We start from the raw sequence: 17,012 nt of genomic DNA, 5'->3' as shown, positions 1-17,012 counted from the left end.
AGAGCAATTTAAGCACACAAAATCTCATCATTTTCCAAACCAGAAACTAGCTTCAAAACAAAAAGGAAGTAGTGCCAATCTTCCCGGTGTTTTAAGGTGTTACTGGGGTGGCCTGGGGTCTGTGCTCTTCTGTAACTACAGTAAACTGCTGCCAGTGCTGTCTCCTCTACAGAGCTCGATATCATCTCTGTTTAAAGCCATGATTCTAATGGAAGAGCCAGGCATCTCCTTCGGCCCGTATTCTCCAGAGCTGCGAAACAATTTTAACCTGGCATAAGTTTGTCCTGGTTATGTTGTTGTTTATGTTAACACAAGTAAAAAAAATATATAATGTATAGAATTTTGCATTAGAAGGTAAAGAGGAGGGTAATGAGCTAGTATTTTGGTTGTAAATATAAGCAGGCTGTTAAACTTTATGAAATCTGAAACCTTTACACGGCCTCTGGGTACACTGACTAGGCTCCTCTGAGATTGTCCAGATGTGACAGATGTATGAATCCCACTGAGTTGATCTTTATCCTGGAGGAAGTCCCAGAAAATTCTGGCCAGAATAAGGTGAAAAAAAGTTTCTTAGTCATACATTACAGCCTACTTTAAGTCCAGAAGCAATAATGAATCTTTTGCCTTGTTTATTTATATTTTATATTTATATGACAACACCCATTGTGAAATGCCACAGGGCAGATGTATTATGAAAAATAAACAAAATTCTAAGAGCCAGAAGTCATTTTTAATTAACATATCAATTAGGAAAAGCTCCTCTGAACAGATGGCCCTTGCCTTGTGCTGAATCTTTCAATGAGCTGTCAGGTCAAGAACAGAAATAAAATAAAATAGTGCAGTAGACTACAGGCTTCGGACAATTGCAGGAAGACATTGGTTGAAACTGTGTCTATTGATATGCCTCTAAAGTATCAAAGGTTTGTGTCATATGGATGTTTATAGGGTACATCTGAACTCTCTCACAGAGCATAAGTTTACCTTGATGCTTAACTAGGAAGTAGGCCCAAAAACTTACTACGTGAATACTAAAAAATGCTGTACCTCTCAGGTAGATTTACTTTATGTGTTCTTCTCTACAATCCCTACCTTTAGTACCAACCGCTCCTTATGACTTTGTTTTGAGTTGGAATGCATAATATCTCTGTTTCATTGTTTTAAAGAGATCAAAGGCTGATTGGACTGATGACATAAAAACTCTATGGATGGGTTTTCCAGTTATCTGATGGAGTTAGTGAAAGAGACCCTGGTTATCTTACCACACCACATTTGTGAGAGTGGAGAAGGGAAATGACATGGTTCCAATGTAATCTTAGCTAATATCAAAGCTACAAGAATGAAAAAGCCCAAGTTTTCCTTCCTGAGATACTGTTTCTTTTTTCGAAAACCATGCCCTCTACAGAGAGCACAAACAGTACTTTGACTAAAGTGGGCTACCTGCAATGAATCATAGAAGATGAATATTTTAAAATTTCTGAATCTAGGAGTTTTCATTAAAACATGAGGGTGAAAGTCCAGAATGTTTCCCAACTGGGATAAAGCTGATTGGTTTTATTATTATACCAGAGATGATAACTTATGATCAAGTTTGTCTCCAATTTTGCAGCTTGAAAAAAATGACTGCAACATTAATAATCTTTTAGTTCTCTCTCTCTTCTGCAGTCAGGGTGTCTCTATTTAGTAATGATTGTCCTGTAGCTCACTATGTAGAGCAGGCCACCTTCAAATTCACAGAGATCCTCCTGTTTCTGCCTCTCTAGTACTGGGATTGAAGATGTGAGCCACCATGACTGGCCAACATTAATAATCTTTGTAACATGAATCTTAAAAGGACTTATTAAAGAAAAAACCCGGAACCAGATATTGGGGTGAAAACTGAAAGATGAGAGAAACAGAAAAATCCAAAGTCAATCTCACCTTGCCAACTCCTCAAACAATCCTATTTTTGTGAATCCTCAGACAGAAAGCATCTGAACCCTCACCTCTGAGGGTCTGAGTTGAACTGCCGCTTAGTTCCTGTCTCCTCACACTTTATATACTGTTCTCCACCCAGCCATGTCCCTTCCTGAGATTAAAGTTGTGTGTGCTTTTCAAGCAAAGGCATGAGATCTCAAGTGCTGGGATTAAAGGTGTGTGCCATCATGCCTTGTTCTGTTCCCAGTGTGGCCTTGAACTCACAAAGATCCAGACAGATCTCTGCCTCCCGAAGAGGATTAAAGGTGTGTGGCACCACTGTCTGGCCTCTATGTCTACTCTAGTGGCTGACTCTGTCCTCTGATCCCCAGATAAGTTTATTAGGGTACACAATATATTTTAGTACACAATATATCATCACAAATCTTGTTTTTCAAGTCATGAACAATTTCATGTACTCTTTATTTAGTGAATACCATCAAGAGAGATACAACACTTAGTTAAAAATACATACTCTTCTGGGGCTGGAGCGATGTTCAGCAATATTTGCTTTCATCATCAACCCACAATCTCCTTTCTCTACCCATTTCTTATTAGTTCACATTATTTTGTATAAATCAGGTCTACAAGATATCCAAATATTAGCATTAAAGTTGAATACAGAACAGACATAATATTTTAATATATAAAAGTAAGAATGATACATCAAAGAATAGGAACATGAAAAATAAACATGTATACATTGTAAGAAAACTATAAAAATCAAAACACAAGCTAGTAAACTTCAATATAATAGATACTAGTGAATGGTACACAGACAAAGTATGGGTATGGGATAAAACTTTTTGATGGTGGGAGTACAAACCTGTATAGCCACTACAGAAATCAGTGTTGAGGTGTCTCAGAAAAATGGGAATCAATATACCTCAAGATGCAGGTGTCTCATTTTAGGGTATATAGCCAAAGGACTCTCTATCCTACCACGGAGACACTTGTTCAACCATGTTCAATGCTGCTCCACTCATAACAGCCAGAACCTAAAAACAACCTAGATGTTCCAGAACAGAAGAATGGATAAGGAAAATGTGGTATATTTACACAATGGAGTAAATTAGTGGAACTAAAAAAAATATCATTTTAAGTGAGGTAATCCAGACCCATAAAAATAAATATGATATATATTTGTTTACATGTTGATATTAGCCATTAAATAAATGCTAACTAAGCTACAATCCACAGCCCCAGAGATGTTAGGTATAGAAGAAGGGGCTAGGGGAGGAACACATGAACCTCCTTGGGAAGGGAGAATAGATTTTATGGATGGACTTGGGGGCAGCATGGACTGGGCATGTGGATCAGGTATTGAAGAAAGGAATGCTTGTAGAGACATATAATTGAAGGGCATTTGGGGATGGTATAGAAACCTTGTGCAGTGGAAGCTTCCAAAAATATATAAAGGCAATCCTAGGTAATGTCTCCAAATAATAGGCGAGACAGTCCTAACTTGTCATCACTTGTCACCAAAAGAAGCTTTCAGTACTGGGTCTGGGTGAGATCCAATTGACTTGTTGGCTAAAGAGGGTCCATGGAAAGAATACAGGCTGATGCTGGGACAGAATTGCTCTCTGCAAATAAACAGCAGAGCCCCATTGCTGAAGGCAACACCCACAGAACTCACTGAACATGGAAAGGTCATGCTGGTACCGACACAGACCCTTCACCCTTATATTCTAGGATCTTTGGTACTGGATATTCTGTAGACCACCGAAAGAAAAAAATGTATACACCAGCACATCCATGAAGCCTTTGATCTGCAATGCTGTCCTGTCTGCAAAATATGCAATGTTCACAAAGCTTGTGGGAGTAGCAAATCGATGTCTGATTTGACTTAAAGCTCATTCTATGAGTTGGAACCCACATCCAACACTGCATGGCCAATCAAGGACCTTAGACTAAATAGGTTAGTAACCTAGAGTAAAACCAAATACCACTGTCCCCCCACAAAAAAAATAGCAATAAGATGACTCCTAATGATATTATGCTATAGTCATAGAAGAACCTATCAATAAATCTGCTTAAGTTCAGGTTGCATATTCCAAAACAATTTCAATTTCAGGGTGCTGTATTTCATTGTTACTTTAGTTTTTAGTCCTTGACATACTACTAAAGTCTGTTTACGATGGAGGCTACTCAGTCTAGTCTATCTTCTGACTCAGTTTCCAAATACTTTAAAAAATCTTAACAAAGAAAAGATATGTGCTTGTCTGGGTCTGAGCTTAAATTTGAAATAACATTATGAAAATCCAATCAGGATTTCCTTATTCTATTTGACTGTAATTCCTTCCATGCCTTTCATTAAAAGAAGTGGAGGCATCAATTACTACATTGCCTTTGCATTTTTGAACTGTGTTGACCTACTGGACAAACAAGATGAAAACACCGAAAAAGGTAAAAAAAACTCTCAGACACTCTGGTGTTACTTTAAATTTGAGGTTTCTGCAGTCTATCTTTTGAAATGACTTCTCGCAATACCCTCTGTATGCCTTCCCTCCATACTGGAGAGACTGTGACTATATGTGAAAGAAGCATTACTTTTGATAACTAAAATTTAGTAAAAACATAATATACCTAAGTGGTAGAACCAATTGTTTATCCATGTTAATAAAATGAAATTGGATACTATTATCATTATACTTATTTAATCTGTCCCTTTTCCTTTATCATAAATTATTAACTCATTATCCATGAAATTAAACATATATTCCTCCCCCAAATAATCAGGTAATAATATCCTTGAATATGTTTAACTTAATGATTCAGTTTCTATTTGAATAATGAATAAAATAATACATAATCATAGCCACCACCAAAATCATAATTATTTGATTATTTGGATTAAAGTTAAAATTATGTAAATAGTTTACATGATGTGATAATTGTTGAATTAACTTTCTTTTCCTCTTGAAAGATGCAAGTTTTCCTTTTGAAACTATGCATAGTACTATCAACTATGAGAAAGACTGAGTAAATATTTTGAAAAGTAAAGAAATTAGAGTAAGAAAAGGAGATGGTTTCAGTGAGATGAATACCCAGAAACATGCCAGATGTTGAGAACTACAGGGAACTTTGCTAAAGGCATTGCAATAGGTATCAAAAAGTAGGATCAGTGACATATTTAATGAGTCTTAGTATCCTTGAAACTAAACACACACACACACACACACACACACACACACACACACACACACACACACACACTCAGAACAACTGTTTTTGTCATTATCATCTAAAATAGCGCTCCATTGTCTTAATCCAAACGACTTCAGAAATGAAATCCATACCTAGATCCTATATACAAAGTAGTCACATGAGTTCTGATATTTCAAGATACAATGTTCTCCAATTAGTCAATGCTATCACATCAAACACAATTCAATCAAGCTCAGAGCAATGTGATTTGGATGGGCACAGCTGTCAGTTACCATGACTTAATTAGCATGGACTGCAGAGGGTCTGAACCAGTAACCTTCATATTTTCACCTTGCTTCATGTACTCTCATGTGTTCTCAAGCACACACAGCAACAGAAAGTCAACTTGCTTTCAACATTCATATGTTATTGTTTATATTTTATCTTCATATGTTGTATATAATATGTAGCACTTGAGGGTTTACTTTTAAGGACATTTTAAGAAGTTTCAGGTGTGAACATGTTAACAATAGTCTAAACAGAAAAACTTTTAGCTAAACCTCAGTTGATGATAATTAACTGAAAACAAATGTCAGTTTTTCCTGGTTATTACTTCTTAATACTGTTAACTTATGAAAAGTAGTAATAAGACAAGGTTGTCTTCAGCTTGAGACAGTAAGTTTTCTGACAAACTAGAGACTATACCTGGAGAAACCATTGGAATTCAACCAAGGATTCTAAAAGTTAATTTAAATTTTCTTTTTGGACTGAAACACATTTTTTTAACTAATACAAAAATGATTCCATAAAAAATGTCTCTGTACTTGCAGAGGTTTTGTACAAACTTTTAGGAAATTTTAGAAACTGTGTGTCTGCTGATCATGTCAAATATCCTAATTTGGACATAGGAAAGGGCTATAGGAAAGTCAGTATAACTTAGATGATCATGTTAGTTACTCTATGTGAAGACTTGGTTACTTGATTTTTTTTAGTAAGAATATTTGGAAATTATGTTATTTTTAATAGCTTAATAGCTAAAGAATTACTAACCAATCAAATGTCAATTAGAAATTGGAGAAGCTGCATCTACCACATTCATTGTGAGGTGACTAAGACACTCCACCTACTACCTCCCTCTGTGGTAAGCCACTGCTTTTTCTGTCTTTGAATGTCAACAGCTGGGGAAGGGAGGACCGTCAAGATCACAGATTTTGGACCAAACCCATTGCCTTGGATTTTGTTCTCCTTTTCACTGCTGTTATGATCCTGGTAACTGTCAGTAATGAAGTGAATGTCAGACATGCATTACAGAGTTAGTACTAGGGAAGCCAGGAAACCAGGGAAGACATTAACAGGCTTCTCCAGAAAGGACTTCATTATTAGTAGGTACGAGATCCTGTGCTTTTCTATACAATTTTTCAGAAATTTCCTTTAATCCCAGCACTCGGGAGGCAGAGGCAGGCGGATCTCTGTGAGTTCGAGGCCAGCCTGGGCTACCAAGTGAGTTCCAGGAAAGGCGCAAAGCTACACAGAGAAACCCTGTCTTGAAAAAAAAAGAAAAAAAAACTATTTATTAACAGATGAGAATGAAATTTGAGAAGGCCAACTGAAAAGGAATTCCTTAATTCTCCCAGCACCTTCATGATTCTTCCTAAACTTTTATAGTAAATTTTTCATATTTATCTATAAAAGCTAACTGTAAATTTTGTGTTCTGTTACAGATCTGATTTTTGCTCAAATAAGCAGATAACTTTTCTTGAGTGTAAAAATATCCTGATTAAATTTTTAATACTTTAAAAATGTCATTTTGTTTTTCCTGGTATATTTTAATGAACATAAAATTCTATGCTGAAAACAAAATGTTTTATTAGTGTCATAGAAATCAACTCACAATGTTTTCAAAATATTTTCCTTATTTTCTGTGTTCCTTTTGTTCCTTTTCAGATAGTAAAAAAAATCTCATCTCTGTACATGGGTACAAATTATTTTAATATGTTTTTATTTAAAAGACTAGCATATTAAAACTGATCAAGGAATTGAGCAAAATATAAGAATATAAAAATAATTTTCCTTATACATAACAAACTGGTTTTGGTAAGAAAGGATACAGGAAAAATATTATTCATACAAGTAAAAAATATCAATAAATACACATTTATTAAGTGCCTATGAATAGACCTCATGAAGATAATTCAGAAGGAAAAAGCACTTACAACAAGAGCCTAATGACTTGAGTATCAACTACACAAAGTTTTCCTCTGACCTTCACATGTGCAACACACACACACACACACACACATTGATAATAAAAAAATAAAATACATAGAAATAAATTTAGCCATGTAAACAATAATCATCACAATGAAAATTAGAACACAAGTATAAAATCTTTGGAGAAAAAAATGACAAAAAGAAATACTTAGTATTTGAGAATTGTATGATTTAACACTGTTAAAATGCCTATGATATCAAAGTATTTCATTGATTTAAGGCTCTACTCATCAAAATACACATGAAATTTTTAATGAGGATGTAAAGTACAACCTAAATTCACATGGAAACTCAAAGAACCCCAAGTACCAAAGCCACCTTGACATATTACAGGCAAGAAGGAAAAACTCAGTTTTTCCAACAACTCTTCAACAAAGTTACTCTGTGTGTGTGTGTGCGTGTGTGTGTGTGTGTGTGTGTGTGTGTGTGTGTGTGTGTGTGTGATCACTTCTTAAAACCATCAACTCAAAATAGATGAAAACCCTAAATGAAAATTCTGAAATGACAGTAAGAAAACATTGGGGGAATCTTATCAGTCATATAAAACTAGAAAGCTCTACCCAGAAGACAATCCACAGAGTAATGAGACAATCTATTCAATAAGAGAAAATACCAGTGAACTAATATTTGCCAAGGAATTCATATCCAAACATGGTTACAATCTAAAAAGTACTCAGCAACAAAAATATTGATCCAACTAAATAATCTAAAGCTGATCTAAAATAGACTTCATTTAAAGGAGTTATACAAATGAACAATAAGTTTAGGAAAAGGTGCTCAATAACACTAATCAAAATGGTGAGACTCTATGTAAGTTCAGTCACTTAACAAGAAAAACAGCATTGCCAGTCAGAATGCAGATAAAGGTGGCTTCCATACTCTATAGAATAAATGTAAACTAGTATAGCATAATAGAAAACCATATACAAGGTTTCAAAATAAAATTGAACCCTCCAGCTTTCTCACAAGATTACATATGCAGAGAAAAAAATTATAGCATGCATATAAATCTCCCTCTCCTCTCTCTCTGTGTCTTTTTGTCTCTCTGTCTCTGTCTCTGTCTCTCTCTGTGTATCTCTCTATCTCTATCTCGTGTGTGTGTGTGTGTGTGTGTGTGTGTGTGTGTGTGTGTGTGTGTGTGTGCAGCAGTAACAATCAAAGAAAATGAAGCAATCAACTTGAGAATAGGCTCTTTATATGGTCTCAAGGGAGGACAGCTAGGAATGGATGAAGGAAGGCAGAAAAGTGATATAAATCTATTTGAATTTAAAACATTTTTCCAAATTATTCATTTATCACTAACAATACTTTAATTACTGCTCATGAGTCTCATTTCTATCTCAAACCATGCTAACTGTTCTGTTTCACTTGTTTGATTGTTTGTTTTTGATGAAGACAGTGATAAAGAAAAACATCCTGGGGAGGAAAGGGTTTATTTCATCTTACAGCTTGTAGTGCATAACCATGGAAGTTAGGGCAGACAGGAATGGAAGCAGAGGCCATTGAGAGACACTGCTTCCTGGTTTGCTCTCCCTGGTTTGCTCAGTCTGCTTTTGAATCTAACCCAAGGCCACCTGCCTAGAGTTGACACTGCCCGCAGTGGCTATAACCTCCTATAAGAATCATTAATCAAAAGTGACCATAGAGTTGCCTAAGACCAATTTGAAACATTTTCTCAATTGAAGGTTTCTCTTTTTTGTGACTCCAGCTTGTGTTAAATTGACAAAAGGAGAAAGAGAAAAAAGACAAAAAACACCACACCACGAACCAGCACAGATATGAAATGTCTTTCTTGAGTTTAGTCTTCTCACCCAGAACAAAATGAAGTAAAAGAATCTTTTTTGGTATACATGAGCAATATTAGCATATTCATGTTTAGAGAACTGTGATGTAAAAATGAATATATGGAGAAGACTATTTCAAAGTTTTAATAATTTCAAGATTATAGGCAACTTTGAACCATTGATTGGAAAAAAAATGAAGACAACCAATTCCTTCCAAAATATGCTACAAACTGGTCATGTCCCCAACTAGAAAGTGACCAATGTAGAGGTCATTCCATGCACTGTAAGAAGATCAAATTAATGCAGACAAAACATTTTGTTCTGTCCTTTTGAGAAAACAGATTCTATTGGACTGAGTGGATTAGTGAGTAGCAGACCACTGCTTTGATTAGCATGATTGTAGAAGTTCAGGGAGGAGGAATCACTTCTATAAAGTGTCATGTATTCTGTTTATGCCACAAGGTCATAAAGATGACTGACCTGGGTAAGAGCCATCATTGTGGCAGTAATTTGATGACTTTGGGGCCATTTGCCTAACGTTCTAAAAGGATTTGCAAGAGTAACTGAGCTTTTTAGGATTCTGTGAGTCTACAATGATGAAATCAGAAACTTTGGAAAATATCAGTTTTTCCCCATATGACTTTATTGAAATGCAAAAGCTAAAAAGAAGCCAAAACTACAAGAGATAAGGGAACAATTCTGGAGTCCTAGCTAAAGGTAAAAAAAAATACTGTTCGAGGAAGGGGCCTAAACTATATTTTCTAATTTTATTGAAAACCTTCATGCATAACTGAATTGAATAAGTGAACTAATGCACTTCCTTCGAGATTCAACTCATTTTTCTTGAGTGGATAAAGTGACTAATCCAGCTCTCTGTCAGCCTATTATATAAATGAATCCATCAACAGAGGAATATAATCTAAAATATGAATAACTATTTGTTAATTCCATCATTCAATTCAAAATTATCAGCCATAGAGACAATCATCACTAACAGAGAACAGAGAACAGATACATATTTTTATGTACAACGTCCAGATATTAACAATAGATTAATACATTAAGGAATGTAAAATAACTTTAAATAACATACAAGGTTCTAGAGGAAAAAATGAACTATAAGACATAAATAGTATTATAAATATTTGGAGTTTTATGACTGGAAACCAAGAAACCAAAACAGAACAAGTTAAAAACCATAGAAGATAGAATTAGCAAATTGGGAGAAAGAAATATTAATTACTCTAAAGTGAATGAGAAATAAAGACAATAAGAAACACATAAAGGTATGTAGGATAAAGGATACTATAATGAAAAATTTTCACCTATATTCCCATGGAACTCAAATTGAGAGGATACAATGAAACAGAACCAACCAATATTTGAAATATACTAGCTATGAATCTCTAAAACCAAATGAAGTTTACAAGCTCATAGATTTAGAAGGATAAAACTGGAATAGTATGCAAAAATAAAACCAGAAGCATGTACATTCATAGCAAAATAAAACTATTGAAAAAGCAAAGATTCAAATGAAGTCCCACAGCTAGACAAAGAACTACAGGCAACTAGTAACTAGTGAAGGGAGGATTAGTCTCTCCCAGGGGTGAGCCCCCTCCCCTGTTGGTTATCCAATACAAAACTCTCAGCCCTGAAACTATGTATACACAAACAACACTAAAGAGCTCAGAGGATTTTATTACATATTTATACATATATATGCATTATGTAAAAGTAATAATCAGATAAAAAGAAACTATCAGTGAGAGTGAGTGGCAAGTGGAAATGGAAGTAGTAGAATAGAGCCAACATAGGAACATTTTTAGAAGAAAGGGAAGGGAATGTAATGTAACTATGTTTTGATTAAAATTTTGAAATTATAAATGATTTTTTTAAATCTGAAAATTTATCACAGTGGGTGATTTTGTGGATATCAACAAATTAACTCATTCTAATCTTTAAATGCCAATTCAAAATATAATTATTAAGATAATAATAAAGAGGAGCTATGTAGGAGGACTGACTTGGCCAAAAGTAAACAATTATAGAAAAGTTAAGGCACTGTAGTCATCAGCATGAGGATAAACAAATACATCAACAAATAAAACAGAATTCCAAGGCTTGTCTGTCTAAGCATTTGATTACTAATAATTTTGGCAGTGCAGTTCAATGAGCACATGGTGACTTCTGTCACAGTAGGGGAATTATTCAGAAAGATCTACAGATTACCCCACAGACAATAGTCTATAGCCAATTCCAGATCACTGGACAGGTAAAAATATAAAGCAACTAGGGTTACACCTTGGAAAGTTGCCTTAGAGTGAGCAGGTGAGTTTACAGAATGATCATGTCAACACAGACTGACATTTGACTATATACCTCAGGCTATCATGCAGGCAAACTGAGCTATGTATAGAGTTCATTTTGTTAAGTAAAAATACTTTCGTGTCTGGGGGAAAATGCTCATCAGCACAAATGAAGTGCATAAAACTTATAAATGTGTGGTATTTAGATGTATGATTTGCTCACTTAATTTTGACTGTGCTAGAATATAGTCAACAAAATGATGCTAGCTTTTGCAAAGTACTGGAATAGAAGTCCCAAGGAATGGAAAATTCAGAGCAGCTTGGTAACTGTCATAAAAGAGAGTAGTGATAAAGACAGAGTTTAAAATAAGTGCATGGTCATTAACACGTTGCCATAGTAAACGATTTTGTTTTATTTTCTTGTGTTTAGCACAGATGTGTCTGGCTTAGTGTTCAGAATACAGGCTTGTTGCCACCAAATTGGAAGATGGACTTGGCACAATTTTGTACTCAGCATTTAACAACAATCTATCCACATAGCAATCATTGGTAAACAATCCAAGATTTAGAGAGTGAAGGAGACTTACTTCAAACTGACCCTGCAAACTACTTGAAATATTTTAATTAGAAACTTCTAATTCCCTCTCTGGACAAACTTTTAACCTAGGATTTATTCCTTCCTTACATTATTGTTTTTAATTATCTTTCAGATGTCTATTCCTCCTAATACATCACATGCTCCATTTTGCCTAGACTAATGGGAAGCATAATCCAGATTGCATTCCCAGATAGACAGTCAGTCTTTCAAGTCCTTCCTAACATCACCAATATGTGTAAAAAGAACTTTCAATATTTTTTACATTAAGAAAATTGTGTCCTGAGTGAACTATTAAGGGGTTAGGGAGAAATCTGGAGCTAGGGAAATCCTCAGGAACTCATAAGGATGTCCCCAGCTAAGACTCATAACAATGGTGGAGAGGGTGCTTGAACTAGCCTTCCTCTGCACTCAGATTGGTGTCTACCCCAATTGTCATCATAAAACCTATATCCAGTAATTGATGGAAGCAGATGCAGAGACCCACAGCCAAGCACTTGGCCAAACTCCTGGAGTTCAGGTGAAGAGAGGAAGGGAGGATTATAGCGGCAAGGGGAGTCAGAATCATGATGGGAAAAACCACAGAGACAGCTGACCCAAGCTAATAGGAGCTCAGGGACTCTGGACTGACAGCTGGGGAGCCTGCATGGGGGATTACAGTAGGCCCTCTGAATGTGGGTGACAGTTGTGTGACTTGATGTGTTTGTGGGTCCCCTGGCAATGGGACCAGATACATGAACTGGCTTTTTAAGAGTCCATTTCCTATGGTGTGATGCCTTACTCAGCCATGATGCAGGGAAAGGGGGCTTGGTCTTATGCTGACTACCAAGGTAGGCAACAGCCTGTGTTGCCAGCCTGTGTTGACTACTCAAGGGAGGCCCTACCTCCTATGGGGAATGAATGGAGGTGGGATGGGGGGAGGGGGGAAGCGGGAGAATGGGAGGGAGTGGGAAGAGGGGTTGGCATATAAAATGAAAAAAATTTAAATAAAATAAAATGAAAAGAAAACTGTGTTCCTTCTCCCATTTATACAACTATTTATAGGTACAATAATGTATTATTGCATGATACAAATACAACATCACATAGATATTGTTTTTGTTGTTGTTGTTTAGGAAATAGCAGCATCTAAGATTTACCCATGATGCCCAAGGCCCTAATGACTCCTGATTGAAGAAGCTCCCCTCCCAAATAAGGAAATTCTTCCTCACATCCCCTTTGAAAGAGCATTTCCTATTCCAGGCTAATGGCAGAGCTGTAAAGATAATCATCTCCCCCTCTCTTCTAGATTTGCCTCTTTCTATTCAGTCAGACAAAGCTGCACTTGCATTCTTGGAATACGCAGTTATCATTGGTAATGAGAGGTATCATCAAAGCAAAGTCTCATCTCATAATGTCACTCTTGAAGGAGGTGATATCCCCATTAACATCATAGCTTGTTATTGGGAAAATATGAAGAGGCAATATTCTCATCTTATCAGACTATATTGACATAACCCAATTGAATGTTTCACTTCAATTTTCAAATCCCAGAGAAATTCTCAAAATGTAATGCAAATTTTACTTCCTTAAAGGGAAAAGCAAAGAAACTTACTTTTCCATCAAAAGTTGGTTTTGAAAAGGTTTATCACATGTCTAGGCCCAACTATAATGAAACACCTAAAGTATCAGAGAGTATCATACAAACTTCACTAAAACTTCATTGGGAGAGAGAAAGGGAGGCTGGCACTTAGCACCACACTCTAAATAAGCCAAGATTTAAAAAGTCACTTTAGGTATTGCTAATCCTGAAAGACGTTGGAGAGCTAAGCCATCAAAATCATTTCCTCCTTCCTATGATTTCTCTACCATTTCCTTATATCACTTTCATGTAACATAATATTTGCCACAAACTACATATAGTAGCTCTATACATGTTGCTTTAGGGATTTGGGTTCTGGTTTCTTTTCAAGAGGATCAATGTTGTTAGTGCTAACAGGCTCCTCTAGGTCCCTCTGGACTGCTTTTGACTTCAGATTCTCTATATGTTTCAGAACACCACATGAGACAGTTAATATTCTGATATGAACTATGCCTCTATGCCTTTTATAAGCACATTACAAATATATTTTTATACAGATTGACAAATGTTTTATAATACACACATACACATATATATGTGTGTATAAATGCATATATGTATATATATTGCAGCCATAATGATATTCACATGAAATATGCCAATTAAAGTTAAAATGCCAAAAAAAAAAAATCAACCACATCTTTGAAGTATCTGTTTAAAAGTTTGTAATCTGGGGCTGGAGATGGCTTAGTGGGTAAGAACACTGAGTGCTCTCCCAGATAACCAGGGTTCAGTTCCTAGCACCCACATGGCAGCTCACAATTGTGACTCCAGTTCCAGGGGATCTGACACACTCACATAGACATGAAGGCAAAACACCAGTGTACATGAAATACAAATAAAAGTTTTTAAAAGTTTATAATCTTTCTTGAAAATATAAAAAAAAAAAAAACTTTTTTTTTCTCTTGCGTAGCTTTGCTCCTCTCCTGGAACTCACTTGGTAGACCAGGCTGGCCTCGAACTCACAGAGATCCGCCTGCCTCTGCCTCCCGAGTGCTGGGATTAAAGGCGTGCGCCACCATCGCCCGGCAAAAAAAAAAACTTTTTAAGAAAGACTACCTACAAACAGCATTATTGACGCAGTTCATAATAGATTTGCAGCCCAAATACACATGCTATAAAATGTTACCACAGTAAAAGCCAGACACATAAGTGGATGAATCACTACATTTTTTAAAGTTTCCAATCATGCTGTTTCCTAAATAATTTGCCACATTTTAATCACTTCAGGGGGAAGGTGCAAGGCATTGGAACATCATAAATAATTATCAACATGTAGTTTCTGCAACTAACAATATTTACTATTGTATAAACATTTTTCTTACTTCTGTCAGATGGCCAAAAGTTGGTTTTGCTGTTTGAATCATAAGTTCCTTGGTCACTGGGTCTAAAGCTGTAGAAGAATTAGATAAATAATAATAGTTACATTGTTAATAAATAATTTTTAAAAATAATGAAAAGTCAACTTATTCATCATTTATTAATATATGAAAATAGACATAATTTGATTTTCTTTAGCAATAAAATTGATTTATTCATTCATTCCAAATCACATTCAAGAAAACCATATCATCCTGTAGAACTGAAGCATACTTATTCAATCTAATTGTCATAGTACACACATTCATAATCAAAAATTAGTATAATTTCTGACCTACTCTTCCACAACAAAGAATTAAATACAATTTGGGATTTTTTTAAGTATTCCATGCTCCTAAGATATGGACAGGTGAACCAAATTAAGAGGAGTCATACAATTTATCTTTCAAATGTGTGGTATTAGGAGAGCAAAAAGAAGTTATTTATAATTGAATGTGTTGTACGTGGAAGTTAAAAGAAAGTATGCTTGTAGACATTTGGGAACATCTAGATTGTAGAACATAAAAGCGCTCCAGGATGGCCAGCTACCCTCTATGATTCAAACTTAACACAACACATTTGGAAGGTATCAAAAAACAAATGTACTCTGAATCAGTCCCAGGACTGTAACCTGAATAAGCTGACTGTCAATGTTTTTAAAAACAGGGGAGGTCTGTTCTGAAGGCAGGAGAGTAAAGCCTTCAGAAACACACAAAGGAAGTAAAAGGACAACCAAAAAACTCGAAGTAAATAGAGAAAAGGGGGGCAACACCCTGATTTGTAAGCCCAAGCTGAGCATGGCAGATTAACATTGGTAAGTTGACTACTCATGGAGACCAAGGCAAGAGCATTTTCTATGTGTTCAAGGCAGACTGAGCCATATAGTGAGCTGCTAGACAGCCTGGGAGACAGAATAAGAATTTGTCTCAAAAGAAAATAAGCAAAGAAGCAAGCAAGACTGATTAGAAGCAGGCACACGCAATGGGGGAGGGGGATCGGAATACCCCAAACACAGCTTCACCTGGTCAACTCCCTGATAAGCCACTCCAGAAACAGAAGGTAGGCAGGAAAGGGGCAGTACTCCCCCTAAAGCCTCAAGTCCAGTGGCTGCGCTGGAGAGGAATCACATTATGGTTTACAGAGCACAGGCAGGCTCCTCATAGAGGGAAACCTCTTTTTAGGCTAGTGTTGGTTTTGTTTGGTTGTTTGCTGGGGGGGGGGGGTCTTTTTTCTTAATTTTTATTTATTCTTCTTTCATACAATACATACCCTACGCAGCCTCTTCTCTCTCCACTTCTCCCAGCCTGTCCCACATACTTTTTCTCTTCCAAGATTCCCCTTCAATAACCCCAAATAAAAGAGCAAGCCTCCCAGGGACATTAACCCAACAGGGCACAGGAAGATAGGATAAGACCAGGCACAATCCACCACATCAAGGTTGGGTGAGCTGCTATATGGGATCCCTGAGTGTGCAAATGAGTGAGTCTGGTTCTTATTTCTTTTCTTGGGCTCTTTTTCTTCTCTTTGTTTTTTTCCAACTCTGATGTGTTAGTTTTTGTTTAATCTTATTATAGTTTATTTTATTTACAAATATCTCTTAGAAGCCTGTTTGTTTTCTAATGAGAGACAGAAAGGGAATGGATATGAGTGGGGAGGGAGGAAGAGAGGAACTGGGGAGAGTAGAGGGAAGAGAAACCATAATCGGGGTATAATCTATGCAGGAAATTTTTTTTTGCAATAAAAGGAAAATAATAGCAATTTAAAAAGAATCACTGAATAAACATTTTAAAAATACATCTGAACTATCATAGGGTCTGGGAACAGGTTCAGGAGCCTCGGTTTGGCCTGCTATTGCCCAGAGATAAGGAAAAGGCAAGGGAGGCAGTTGCAAACAGCAGGAATGCTAGACACTGGCAAGACAGCAAAGCTTGGTTCAGGCAGGTATTGCAAACAGAAGGCCACCCACCATTGTT

The 17,012-nt window shown here is 36.2% G+C and overlaps 1 protein-coding gene across 2 annotated transcripts in view; it reads right to left on the bottom strand.

Annotated features, from left to right (window-relative positions):
- Window positions 1-17,012, bottom strand: part of Cnbd1 (cyclic nucleotide binding domain containing 1) — a 364,314-nt gene that overhangs the window by 32,388 nt on the left and 314,914 nt on the right. For both annotated transcript variants that reach the window (XM_016001789.3, XM_042270807.2), the window contains exon 11: window positions 15,006-15,073. In XM_016001789.3, the coding sequence (XP_015857275.2) occupies window positions 15,006-15,073 (68 nt within the window). The remainder of the gene's footprint in view (window positions 1-15,005; window positions 15,074-17,012) is intronic.

The sequence above is a fragment of the Peromyscus maniculatus genome, chromosome 2, assembly GCF_049852395.1.
Source record: "Peromyscus maniculatus bairdii isolate BWxNUB_F1_BW_parent chromosome 2, HU_Pman_BW_mat_3.1, whole genome shotgun sequence".
NCBI classification, from domain to species: Eukaryota; Metazoa; Chordata; class Mammalia; order Rodentia; family Cricetidae; genus Peromyscus; species Peromyscus maniculatus.
Note: the sequence above shows the minus strand (reverse complement) of the source record. Positions and strands in the feature narration are given on the sequence as shown.